At 44.5% G+C, this 13,915-nt stretch overlaps 1 protein-coding gene across 3 annotated transcripts in view; it reads right to left on the reverse strand.

The window, feature by feature from the left end:
• Nucleotides 1-13,915, reverse strand: part of CARD19 (caspase recruitment domain family member 19) — a 330,029-nt gene that overhangs the window by 139,545 nt on the left and 176,569 nt on the right. For all 3 annotated transcript variants that reach the window (XM_069643604.1, XM_069643606.1, XM_069643605.1), the window contains one exon: nucleotides 6,458-6,614. In XM_069643604.1, coding sequence (XP_069499705.1) covers nucleotides 6,458-6,614 — 157 coding nt within the window. The remainder of the gene's footprint in view (nucleotides 1-6,457; nucleotides 6,615-13,915) is intronic.

Here is a 13,915-nt window from a genome sequence, read left to right on the forward strand (position 1 = left end):
GTGAGACCCCTGTTCTTATTCTTAAACCTGCAGCTCCCAAAACCACCAGAATGCTGTTTTAGGGGAGCTGGTGAAGTGGGAGCGAAATAAGATCATTGCATTATGGGACTTGAAGTCAAGAGACATTTTTTGTGGCTGAACTTTTGGAGCAAGTCGGTGCATGAGAAGGAGCAGTTCTTCCAGGGAAAAAGGCAAACCGGGTGGAGCGGAGCGACAGGCTGAGGGGCAGAACTGAGGTACGGAGAAATCTTGAACGCCCGGCAAGAGATTGTTACCTCCAAACGGCCTTGAAGTTTGCTACAGGAAGCCAAGCAAATGAGAGAACAGACAAACTTCTTGTGTTTCAAGGATACAAGCCAACCTCCCAGGTGAACAGTAGAGTTGGGGAGGTGTAACAGTAGTTGTGGTATCAGCCTTGACTTGAGAATCAAAGCCACAAGAAAATGAATTAACACAGCCGGTGAGTTGATGGAAAGCAATTAAAGTGCGGTCTGTGTTAAATTACACTTGACGCCAACAGTATCCGACGAATGAAGGTTGCACGTGTGCCGACGAGACGCGAAAGAAAGCAATGCATTGTAAAAATAGATACAAAGTGGTGTCCAGTTAAAGTTACGAAAACAAAAGTATCGAATGCCTAAGGTGAGAGTGCATTTGACCGAAAACCAAAGGATCGAATTTTTTTTTTAAATGTATATTTTTTTTTATTTAGTATAGTTAAAAAAGGTGTTTTTACACCAAAAACAGGGGTTTGGGGGCGGGGGAGGTCCCCTCCCAAACCCCCTCCAATAAATAAATAAATAAATAAAGTTAATCCTTTTTTTTGGCCAAATTGACTCGACCCTTTTGTCATTCGACCCTTTTGAGTCGAAACTTTAACCTATGACCATACAAAGTAACAGAGTGGTCCAGCGACAGAAGATTGCCCGATTGAACGTCTCTGAAATGTCTGATGCCGTAGAAGCGGCAGGAAGAGAAAGAAACTGAGGTGCAAGATTTGAACTGTTAGGTTTGATCCCGGCAGAGGGAAACCTGGATGTGAGAGATATCTTTGAACATTTGAAAGATGTACTGTGCTCAAAACTACCTTTACCAAGAGGCCTTGGTGTAGGAGAGAAAAGTGTGGTTTTAAGGTCGAAGTGGTCATGCTGAGGTAACAGCAAAAGCCTTGCAGTTTTGAAAGCCTTCAACAGTGGAAGGAAAGTGAAAGGAGACTTCAGCCTGATGGAGGGAAGCCTATGAAGGTGTAACTGAAGCTTGGGGAAGGGAACCCCCCCACAAATTGTGATTGAAAGGTTTGAGTCTGGTGGAAGGAACCCTGTTCTGAATTGTGGTAGCCAGAAGGAAACAAACAAGCTAAAAGGTGACCTGGGCTGGAGTGAGAGAAAGCCGAGAGGTCCAGGGGATAAACGAGTGACTTTTTTCGTGGAAGTGGGCATTGGTCCACAAAACAAACTGCATCCTTGTGTCAGAAGCCAGAGTGTGTCCCAAGGTCCAAGTGTGCCTACTTACCCAGTGCTACAAAACGTGGGTAAGAGAGTTTACTCAGCCATACTGACATTTCTTTTGAACACTGATTTTCCCTTTCACATTACACATACACTTTACGCATTTATTGTATTACAAAGAGGGCAGGCGTAAGGTTTATTAGTATAGGCCATTTTAATTTGACTAAGGACCGACTAGGATCTTTTTGTTTGATGGTCGGGAATACTCCCATCTTCGTTACACGGCAAGATAGGAGTTTTCCAATCCCTTTTAAAACAACAATAAAGGTTTTGAAACCTGCAGCAGCACTTGTGTCTGTAACTACTTGTGACACCATGCCTCCCTCACATGACCAGGTAGTGAAAATGTATCCATGCAGACACAGGGCCTCATTACAACCGTGCCGGTCAGTTAACAACGGTGCCGGTAAGCTTACCGGCACCGTTGTTTCCGGACTGACAAAGTACAAGTCTGACGGGCGGACCGGCACCTGCCCACAGAGTTTCACAGAAGCACCGGCACCGTTATTACCGGTGCCAGTGTTTCTGTGGTCCCCATTCTCATAGAGTCCTATGAGACTCTATAGGAATGGGGAACAACATTTTACTGGTGCCTGACTTTCAAGCCGCTGGGGTTGTAATCCCCCGGTGTTACCGGCAAGTCAGGTATCGGTAACTGTTCTTGGGTCCAGCAGCTACCTGCCGGTTTTACCAGCACGGTTACCACCAGACTCGTAAAGAGGCCCACAGTCTTCTAACCTGGTGATATTTTGTATCTAAACTCTCTTCTTGGGTTATTAGATGTTAGGGCACTAGACCTCATGGGATATTCCTTTTTACCCTTCAGAGTTCACATTGAGAACTTTCAGAGGACATAGGTTTGTGGGATGCCCTGGTTTACTCGATTTTCTGACATGTGTCAGAGACGTCTCAAATTATACGAGCAAATGACCAATGAACATGGGGTGCGTCAGATCAATTCCAAGGCCCTAATGTATGCACAGTAACATTGAAAAGGGTGCCAACTGTCTACAGAAATCCAGGACCACAGGTTTTTTTTTTAAATGTGGTAAATGCTCTATGTGCACCTATGCCTGGAGCACAAAGAAGGTGCTGATTAATCAGCCTGCTGTTTTCAACAGTTCATACATTGTACCAAATATATTATTTGTGTTCTAATCTGTATATGCAAGCGAGCCAATATTGTAAGCACGATCCGTTAGCTCAGAGTCAGGATGCATGAACACTTTTATATGATTGGTAACCAGGACCCCAAGTTCCCCATTGCATCACATTGGCAGAAAAACCACCAGATGGAGGATAAAAGAAATTTGTTGGACAGGAAACTGTTGTGTGCGGAATAAGAGGAGGGGACAGAGAACTTGCACTACGCCAACTTAAGGCAAGATACATTTGTACATTTCCAACGGTCTTTGATGGCTTTAACTCTAATCATGAATTCAATGTTTTTCTGTAAATCTTTGGCTAAAATGCAAATATATCAGTTTTGATATCCGGAGGCAATAGGAATCATCAGTCTATCTATTATAGTGTGCACTCATATCTTCCTCTATATAAAGATGGTATTTGGGCTTCATTGACCAACCAATATTATCCCATGACAAGATCACCAGGAATGACCATACATTGGTATCTAATATATAGAATTGCGGGCGGTAGAGACGAACAGTGTGCGCAGATATGCAGATATATACCACAGCTGCACCAGCCACAGCAGCAGCACGCACCCAACACTTAGTCAAACTTGACACACTTGGCCTAATTTCAGATGAGACCCACATACTATCCCCCTGGAGTATGCAACTTTAGCACTTGCCTTCACGTCATGAGTCATAATATACTTTTGGATATCCATGTGAGGATGTCCTGCCTAACGACTCCTTTGTATTATACCATGTGAAGATAAAAGATTACAAAATCAATTGAATCCAACTCCGGTGTCCCATCTCCAACGTTTGAACATTATGCGCAAGGTTTAAGACACCTTAGAAAGAAGTCAATGATGTCATGTGCACAACGTCATCATCCCAATATAAACACCAATACAAATGGCATCCATGAACTCCAACACGGAATGACAGCGGAGGGCCGAGCATTGCCGGGAATCAATTACCCATATTTATTCTAAGGTAAGCGATTTCTGTGTTACACATTGTTGGATAATTGCCAATTACTCAAACTCTTAGGACTTTACTCTTGAATTCGAAACACTTTGCAAATACATCCATGGATTCTGTTCCAGTAACGCACAACGCTTGAAGGGCCATAACGGGGTGAAACCCCAGTTAACAGAATTTGCCATTATGAAGAGGTAAGGGGGACTTTTCCTTTTCAAGCTTTAAATCAGCGCCATGGACATGACTTATTCATTCATTCATTACTCTTCATTCAATGTAAAATGTGCACTTATTAGAGCTCCCCATAATACTTGGCAATTTTGCTTTTCTGAAACTGCCATTGTGTCTATATCTTTCCACTCCCAATGACTAGGAATAAAATACAAGTTCAAAAAAGGCAACACGTTTGCCCCATTCTCCAGCATGAACAGCCATTGATATTATACTCCACATGGAATAGTTAACATCATTTCCTCCCATCTTAACCAGAATTACTATATGCAAGATATGATATGATATGATATGATTGTTTATTTATATAGCGTCTATACACAATGTGTTTCAAAGCGCTTAAAGGCAAGGGAGGGAACAAGGGAAAATACAACCACATTCTTACAGGCCATGAACAGTAAGGATGTGAAATTAACTATTGTACTCGGCCTGACGACATTTCAGATAGTGCAAGAGCTAAGACATAGATAAGGAAGGGAGGGGGAGAGTGGGAAGAAAATGGAAACAGACAGCGGACTACTGTAGTAGGCCTGATGACATTTCTGGTAGAGCCGGAGAAATACAAAAGGTGAGCGAGAGGGGTGCAGAAAGGGAGGGGGGAACAAAACAAGCGACTATCATACTAGGCCTGACGACATTTCAGATAGTGCTCGACGGGTGGTGGGGAGGAAAAAAACAGTAATGGGAGGGTGGAGAAAACAGACGAGGTTGCTATCATATTAGGTCCAGGGACAATTCTGATAGAGTAAGTGCATAGAAGAAAGTAAGGGGAGGAGATAGGAAAAGGGAGAAGGGAAAGGAGGAGAGAACAGAGAGTAAGCAGTCAAAAATAGTGGAGAAGCAAGAGTGGAGAGCGAATACAATTGCAGAAGTCAGTAGTAACACATGATGTTGCAAGCCAGGATACAAGATGAAGAAGGGAACAGCATGATTCAGGGCCACCATGAGTACAAGATGCAAAGGAAGTCCAGCATGAGAGTTGAGAAAGAGTGATGACACCATGAATGAAGTCCATAAAAGTCAAATCCAGCATTGGCCACAAGACAGTGATGGTGAAGGAAGGCACCATGTGGGCGGGGCTTGCTAAGTGGTGAAACAAAGCAGCAGGCAGGAAGGCACCAGGTGGGCGGGGCTTAGGCCAGGTGACCTAGATCCACTTGCACCTGCTCCCCATTTGCAAAGGAAAAGAAGCTGGAGGGCTCCTTAAGTAGGGAAACAGAGCGGCAAGCAGGAAGGCACCAGGTGGGCGGTGCTTGCTAAGTGGTGAAAAAGAGCAGCAAGCAAGAAGGCACCAGGTGAGCGGAGCTTGCCAAGTGGTGGAAAAGAGCGGCAAGCAGGAAGGCACCAGGTGGGCGGGGCTTGCTAAGTGGTGAAAAAGAGCGGCAAGCAGGAAGGCACCACTTGGGCGGGGCTTGCTAAGTGGTGAAAAAGAGCAGCCGGCAGGAAGGCACCAGGTAGGCGGGGCCACAGTACACCGATTACCAGGCACTAGGAACGTGTGAACATTTATTCTCTGATGAATAGGACATCACATGTTGGGAACACTTAGCGCTTGATAGTCTTGCAGGATCCTGTGTGCATATACGTGTTTCACGCCTTGCAATGTGAAATGAGCATAATGAAAGGAATGATCCGTGTCCTAACTGAGCATAATAATCTAGGCAACACTATGCTAACCGGGCATATCTTTAACCATGGAGAGAACCTGCGCTTTTGGCAACTAATTATATTCCTGTATATACTTTAAACTTTCTTGTACAATCATCGATGCATATCTCTCATTGACCTCACTCTATATCTTGTAATTATTATTATCGTTATGTATTATATCCTTGTACTTTAAACTGTATCACATGCCTGTAACCTAAAAAAAAGAAAGCGCCCAGCTGCCTTTGGGCCCGGCGCGCTATACTAATAAAGAAAATACATAATACAATACAACACATTCATAATAAGGCATTCAATCCATTTTCACCCTTAACCACGGAATCTTTATTTGCATTGGAACACCACGCTTCCCAAAATCGGCATGCATTATTCTAAATTGCTTTTGGTAACAAAACCTGAAAATTGTGCGGGCACATACGAGGCCCATACATCAGCCAAAACTACTGGCTTGGCCAATGGTGTCCGTTCTGGTGTAGAATGAAACCGTAGACGGACTTTGAGAGCATAAACAGGCAGCACCTCAAAGGCCTAGTATCCAGTTGCCCTTTAACTGCATCACATGGTCGGTTTAAAAGCGCGTAGGTCACGGTACAGCGCGTTCCTGTACTAATGAATTCAGGCGCATTTTACATAAGCACGTTCAGTTAACTTCAGTGTAACCGGTTCTTCTGTAAAATCAGATTTGTAGATGCACAAAAGCACCCCAGAAAAGTTATGCGCGAGCCACGCATGTAGAAAGGCACGTAGCTCGTATTTCTCTTTTCTATTGGTAAAATACAAATAGTTTTGTCTGTAAATGCTATATCTAAATGTAAACCTGACTACTGACTAGAGGCTCAATGTGAGCAACATTTAAAAACATAATAAACTCTCATAGCGCCATCTAGTGGAAAAACGGCGAAATGCTGTAATTCGAGAAAGACCTGCACATACTCATCATAGAGCTCCTGCTCGGTAAGAGGATATATAGCCAGTCAGCGTTGCTCTGCAGTGCGCGGTAGAACTCTTGGCAGTCCTTGTCCCCTTTCCTCTGCAGGTGTCGCAGCAGCTCCGATAATCTCCTCTGTAGCCGGGTTTTAGGATTCCTGAACTGGAAATGTAAATACTATGTCAGTTTTGGAGCTGGACTCTTTCAATGTGCCTCTGTCACGTCTGTGAGCAAACTGTGTGGTAAGTAAGAGGTTCGCAATTGAACATATGATAAATTGGTCATCAAAATTGTCCGGGAAGATAGCTCAGGGGCAACACTTTTTCTTGGAAGTAAGACAACCATAGCAACACAGGTTCGAATCCCAGGCTCGCGCTGGTCCCAGGAATTTAGCGGGTTATAAAAGAACAATTATAATTATAACTTAAAACTGAAACAAACCAAAAGCGAATTGGTTCTTGCTCCGTTTTTACAGCCAACGGTATCTTCAGTAGATTTCTCAGCCACAAACACCATCTACTTTCTTTTATATTCTTGTTAACATTATTTCTTATGTAGCCCCCATTTTGTGAACTTCCTTCAATCATTTTAATTATTTATTTTATTGCATTTGTAAAGTGCGCGAGGGCATATGTTACATCATCTTAACAGAAAAGGACAATCAGCAAGGAGAGAAGAGAAACAAGAGAAACACTATTGGGGCGGTTGGGGAGGAGGGGTATGGTGCAGCCAACTGAGGTAAGAGGGCCTTGCTACTAAACAAAGAGAGGGAAGGGAGGAAGGCCTGTGGGTGAGGCTTGAACAGGCCCGGGTAGTAGGTGCTGTGGCTGGCCGGTAGTTCTTACACAAAGAGCCATGTTTTGAGTTGTCTTGCGGAAAGGACGGTAGTTAGTTTCTGCTCTTAGTTCAGGCGGCAGAGCATTCCAATGGGTAGCAGCTACTGTGGGGAAACTGGCCCCTCCTGCTCTTATCACTGGTCTGGACGAGTGGGATCGTTCAATTTATCTGGCTAGGTAATGGGGGCTGTGTTCGAGAGACACTTGTGAGTGATTGAGAGGTTTTTGACAATTATCCTTTCTCAGACCGGGAGCCAGTGGGCTTTTTCTCTTGCTGCAGAGATGTAGTCTCTTTTGGAGATGTTTAAGGCTGCATTGTTTTTAATAACCTGTAGTTTGGTCTCTTTTGGAGATGTTCAAGGCTGCATTGTTTTTAATAACCTGTAGTTTGGTAAGGTTCTACTTGGCGGTACCTGCAAATAGTGCATTGCAGTAGTCCAGGCTTGCGCCAATGATAGCCCTGGCTATGGTTAAGCAGTTAGTTGGAGAGAGGAAATGCCTTGCTGCATTGATGAGCATTATTGTGCATGCGGACGAGGATGCAACGGACGAGGATGCAATGGCTTTCACTTGTTTCGTAAGGGAGAGCGTGGCATCTAGGTAGATACATAGCGTTTTCACAAATGAGAAGACAGGGATTTTGTTGCCATCTATGCAGAAGGAGGAGAAATCTGTGCTGAGTTTCTTGACCATGTGGGAGAGCCAGCTAACAGGATGTATTTTTCCTCGTCGTTCAGGCATAGGTGGTTGGAGGCCATCTACGATTGAATGGTGGTGTATATTTTATTGATAGTGATGGTTTCTTCTTGGAAAGAGCCAGTGAGAGGGAGGAGGATTTGGGTGTTGACATAATTAGTATAGGAGATGTAAAGGGAGTCCAGGAGGTCAAAAAGGGGTTTGGTGAATATTTTGTAGAGAGATGCGGAGACGCAGGAGCCTTGAGGGATGCCACAGGGGACGGGGATAGGCAATGCATGTGTAATGTCCGATAAGACTCTCATGGTTCTGTTTTCAAGAAAGAAGCCTATCCAGGTGGCCAATTTCTGGGAGAAGTTTGCCGAGTGAGTGAGGTGGTGGCTGAGTGTGTCGTGGTCTACTAGACCGAAGGCGGCAGATAGGTAGAGGAGGAGCAGAAGGCCTGGTTTGCATTCATCATTGAGTGAGTCTAGTTGCATTTTGAGGTCTAGGAGTGTGGATTCAGTGCCGTGGCCTGGACGAAAGCCGCATTGGCGCATGCCTAGGATGTGGTAGGTTTGAATTTGTAGGTAAGCAGCCCGATCAAGGATCTTAAGGAGGAAAGGAACTGTGGTGATGGGTCTGTAGTTGATGGGTGACAGAGGGCTAGGGATGGCTTTTCAGCAGTGGAAGAACCCAGGCTTCTCTTAGACTAGTGGGGACTTGGCAAGATGAAAAGGATGCGTTAATCAACCTTGTATTGAACGGGGTGATTGTTTCTGCACTTTCTTTGATGATGGAGGATGTTGGCAACTTCTCCCTTAGAGACGTCTCTGAAGTTAAAGGCTGGTGTGGAATGGAAAGTGGTTGCATTGGCTAGGGGGATTGTGGGGGTGATGGTTGCCCTTTTCTTTTCAATTTTGTGCTGTAGCATGATTTTGATTTTCTCACACATTGCATTTTGAATACTAATGCACTAGGCCTAGTATTTGGTTATGGTATTAGGAGGCTAAGGTGAGCTGTCAAGTTCTCTAAGGATTTTGAAGAGCTTATAAGAGTTGGAGCTGGCTATGGCTATCCTGGAGTTGTATGTTGCAGCTTTACCTTTGATGATGGCCTTTTCATATTCCCTAGCTATGGATATAAAGACGGTTTCGGTGGTGTGGTTGGGATCTTTCTTCCAGAGGTTTTTAGCTTGCCTTTTTTGTGAGCCAGGGTTGATAGGTCCGGGGAGAACCATGAATGGATGTGAGCTTTGAGCTTAGCATTCTGTGACAGAGTGGGGCTACCAAGTTGACGCCTTTGGTTAAGGTGTTGGAATACTGATCTTCCAGGATAGTAGGGTCTTTTGAGACATTGTGATCCAAGTCCACTAGCAGGGGGGAGATGGAGTCTTTGGTGATGTTTTTGGTACTGTGTGTGAGCGCTAGGAGGAGGCTCATGCTGTTGGATGGTTGTGAATCGAGGGAGGGGAAGGTGAAGTGGATGACATGGTGGTCCGACCAAGGGTAGGGGGAATTTGAGCTTATTGTGATGTGGCTGTTCAAGTCCGCTACCCAGTCTAGGGATCTTCATTTGATATGTGTTGGATTGGAGACTCCGTAAGTAAAGCCCAGTTCTATGAGGGCATTTACTACTATTGCTGCAGTAGTGTCAATGGGGTCGCGGAGACCAAGATTAATGTCTCCTAGGAGCATAACTATAGAAGAGGGTTTGATGTTGTGTGAGAGTTCTTCCTCAAAGGTAACGGGGGGGTTGGGGTGCCTGTAAAGGATATGCAGTGTAATTGAGTCAGTGGGTGAAGTTTTAAGTTTAGAGAACCTCACAGTTAGCCGAGATAATGCTCTTTATTGGTGTAATGTGAAGTGGGACTCTGTGTATGAGGGCGACACCCCCTCCTCCGGAGTCTGTTCTGTCGCTTTTATTATTGTTAATCTGTAAGAGAGCAAATTGTGAGAACGCTCATTAGTTGGCACCTCAAAGGAAGGGGTTGGGGGGAGAGGGCTATGAGAGAGTTACAAGAGAAGAGAGCTAGCTGTCTGATCATTCACAATCTTGGTATAACCCATGTAGTATAGATAATTAACAAATAATTAATATCACAGAAGGTATTTACAATGAGATACAAACGGACATCATGAAACTTGACAAAGTACCTTCCCAAAGTCCTCATTTACTTGCCAGTGCTCTCCTAACGAGATACCACAAACTTTCTGAAAGTTACAAACGCATAACCTAGCTCAGGATATCCAACTCTAAGCCTCGGGGGCCGTATCCATGCCAGGTTTTCACAATATTCATGAGATAAATGTGCATACAATGAATCTAAATGTATGCAAATAATATTATTGAGGGATATCCTGAAAACCTGTCAGGATTCCGGCACACGAGACCCGGAGTTGTTCTTCACAGGCAATTTACTCTACTACTCTCTAAAGTCATCTTTAGCAGCACTTGTTTGATGCTTATGTAAAGTACCTCTGCCAAATAGTTCATTGTTCACTACATAAATAGGGTGGCAAGGTAACTGTCACTATACATCTTATAATACATCAAAAGCTATATCTTATTAAAAGATGAATATAACGATTCATGAAGATATTCAATTAAACAGCCAAAATTAATTTGCTGATAAACCCTTAAACCCCTCTCTGGACCACAGATGAAAGAGACATCTATCTATAGCAATCTTCTGTCAATGATGCTGCTCCAATAATACATGCAGGTTTTTACCATCAGGAAAATCACTGTACTCTTAGTGAGAACTCCCAGGTGGAGAGGATGGCTTCTTCAGGAGACTGGGCTGCGAAAAGGCACTTCAAGGGAAGCAGCAGGAGAAAGGAGAAATACTTCAACACCTTTCAACATAACTACTTTGTTGTTTGCCAGGAATGAAGCATGCAGCAAATAGCAGATCAACAGGTTTCAATGAAAGGAAAAGCAACAAAGCTCAAAAGTCTGACAGATAGTTTTAATGTAAACTAAAGGACCCAGGAGGTTGTAGTAGAGCGCAAAATCTAGAAGGTGGTAGAATAGGCCCTCAAGTGCAACAGAACATGAGAGTACAAGGCAAAAGTAACAGAGGTGAGACCTTCGTGGATAATCTTTGATGTAGGACACACAGGTTTGTAGAGAGGTCCAGGGAAGCCCAAAGGACAGAAACCTACAGGAAGAAACGTTTGCCCACTGGATCCTGTATATATATATCTTCCCTATCAGCTCTCCTGACAAATATCAAGTATCTGGGAATGGCGCAGGAGAGGAGGGACAATCTGTATTAGAGATACAGAATCGTCTTTAGCAGAAGACTTAAAACAGGAACCATTCCTCTGTTAGGATTTGATCATATATGCGGGTGAAAATGCCTATATGATTAATCTCGCATTTCTGGAGGAGGGACTCCTTGAAGGAAAGCTTTCCCCACCACTGAAGATTGCTGGCATCCAGGAAGCATGGCGCAGGAGTTTGGCCATGACCTGGCAAGCATCAAGAAAATATTTCTCTGGAATGAGAAAAGCACAGCAACTATCAGCAACTATCAGAAACTATCACTATCAAGTGGCAGAGGCATACATTTCATTTGGGTGCTGTAAGGAAGGCATTGTATAAAATAGTGAAGACAGACACAAGTGATCATAATTCAAGGGTGTTTATTGAACTTCAATGGGTTTGTTGAATGCCTATCTTACCTAAATCTAAGGATGGGAGCAAGCTACGACCATCAAAAAATAATAATGCAGTCCTAGTGGAGCCTCTGTCAAAATAAGGGCATATACTTATAAACCTATTGCCAATCCTTACTTCTAAATACAATAGGGTGTGGGACAATTGCATATGTAAAAATAAAAGATTTCAAGAAACAATATGTCAGGATAGTTGAGCAGTTGGCTTCGCTTCCCTATGTTTTCAGCAAAGGGCACACACTCTGGCTTCTCTGCCAAAAGGATACAGTTCAAAGCAGAGGTATCGGGGTCTTCTGCCAAAGCCTCTTTTCCAATAACAGTGTCTTACTGCAGAGGGTCTGTCGTAACAAACAAATATCAAAATTCCACTCTTATCAGGATCTTCACGTGCACAAGTTCTCACTTTCAGTATTCATCATGGGTCTCCCTCCTTCAGGCTTGGACCCCCTTTTTAGCACAATGTTTACACTTGGTCTTCCTCGTTTGGACTTGGACCATGGATCTCCCTCATTCGGGCTCAGATCCCTTTTCCACAATATTCACATTTCGTCTCCCTCGTTTGGGCTCGGATCATGTAGTTTCACTTTCCACAGTTTCCTCTTGATATTAAAATCGAAGACTTTCGAATGTGCAATGGGTTTTGCTTAAACCGTCGCAGACCCACTTCAGATCACTTTGTACAATGTTCTGATCAACCTTCTACTTCTACCACTTCTTGGCGCGATACCTTACAGAGACCTTGCATTGAGCGCATTCACTCTGTCAATGGTATTGCATCTTTCCTTCTCAAGTTAAAACATTCATCAGTCATTTAGCTTTACTCGCATTTTGCATCAAACACATTTAACAATGTTCGTTCCAGCACTCATTATACAATGTTGTCACTTGCAACCTTGACTTCAACACAGATCGGTCTTGCATCGGTCACCCCAACTCACGGCTGTGTTGATCTCTCAGGCGATTCTTTGTTCTTGAGCCAAGGACAATACCACGGCGGCTGCTGCTCCTCCCCGCCTTGGTTGGTTACGTGGGAGGGCCTCCGGTATCGCTGACAAACAATGCAGGATTCTTCAGTCTGCTTTCCTGCCCTTATGCTTTTTTTACTCAAAGGTTTCTTGAAAGTAACTGTTTCTTCCCGAAAAAGGTCAAGGGTATTTTCCTGCTTGCGAACCCTTCTTGGTTTGCTGTATTTCGACCCTTGTTCAGTTGCCAACTATAAACTGCTGTTCCTTTGTGTGCTTTGCCTCTCTCAGAGTGAGTTCTCGTGCTTCGCCTTTTATCCGTGTGGGGACATTTAATGGAAGTCAGGTGCAAGTGTTTTCTCCCACTGCAGGGTGCCCGTGTGGAAGTGTTTGTGACGGGAAAAGGGGTTGGAGGGTAAAGTTCCCACATATCCTACCTGGTAGGATAGGGTAAAGGTGTTACAGGGTGAGGAATACCGCATCTCGCCATCCGGTGTCCCACTCTCTGAAGACCCCTCACCCAGCTGATCCTGCCGCACTGGTCCACCTTCAGGGTCTGGATCCAAAGCCAATGGCCATGGCCTGGCCACTTGAGAGAGAGATCCACATGGACTAGTGGTTGAGACACCTTCTGGTTTCTCACAGTGCCTATTTCACCTATGTGGCCGAATCACTGTCACTCTAGTAGTAGGTCTGGGAGGAGCTTAAGGCCATCCTCAATGCACCCTGTCTGGCCCGGTGATACCTCCTCGGTGGTACAGGAGTACCAGCTGGACCTCCCTGCAAGCTACACTGTATCGTGGGATGAACACTCCATTCATGGGCGTAAGGTAACCCTTAATTGGAATGCGTGCATTATGGAGAACAGCACTGGGATATCAAGTTATTGGTTCCGACTTGCCTTGATGAAAAGTTTGTAACTAAGCAGGCCAACAACTTAAAAATGGCAGCTGCAAATAAGCCCTCCACCATTACTTGTTTCATTCTTGGAGGACAGCCCGCCTCCAATACAATCCGAATGGTTGTGCGATGGATTTGAACTTGCTGGCCTTGGGAGTCAGCAGGTGAAGCCGGCCCCCTGAAAAGGCTTGCTTCTAAGTGAGTCCTCAACGCCCCCTCTCTGGCCTTTTCCGGCCTCGGATGGCTGTAGGATGGCATATCAAACAATGCACTGTGCAACAGGCATTATGGTAAATCTTACTGTCCCATCATTCCGCCCCGTTACACAAAATTATCCTGCCTACCACCTTCTTGCCTGCTCCTATCCTGCTCATCCCCATCGGGTTACCCCCCTGTAAAACTTCATC

The sequence above is a fragment of the Ambystoma mexicanum genome, chromosome 2p, assembly GCF_040938575.1.
Source record: "Ambystoma mexicanum isolate Mex_15411 chromosome 2p, UKY_AmexF1_1, whole genome shotgun sequence".
NCBI classification, from domain to species: domain Eukaryota; kingdom Metazoa; phylum Chordata; class Amphibia; order Caudata; family Ambystomatidae; genus Ambystoma; species Ambystoma mexicanum.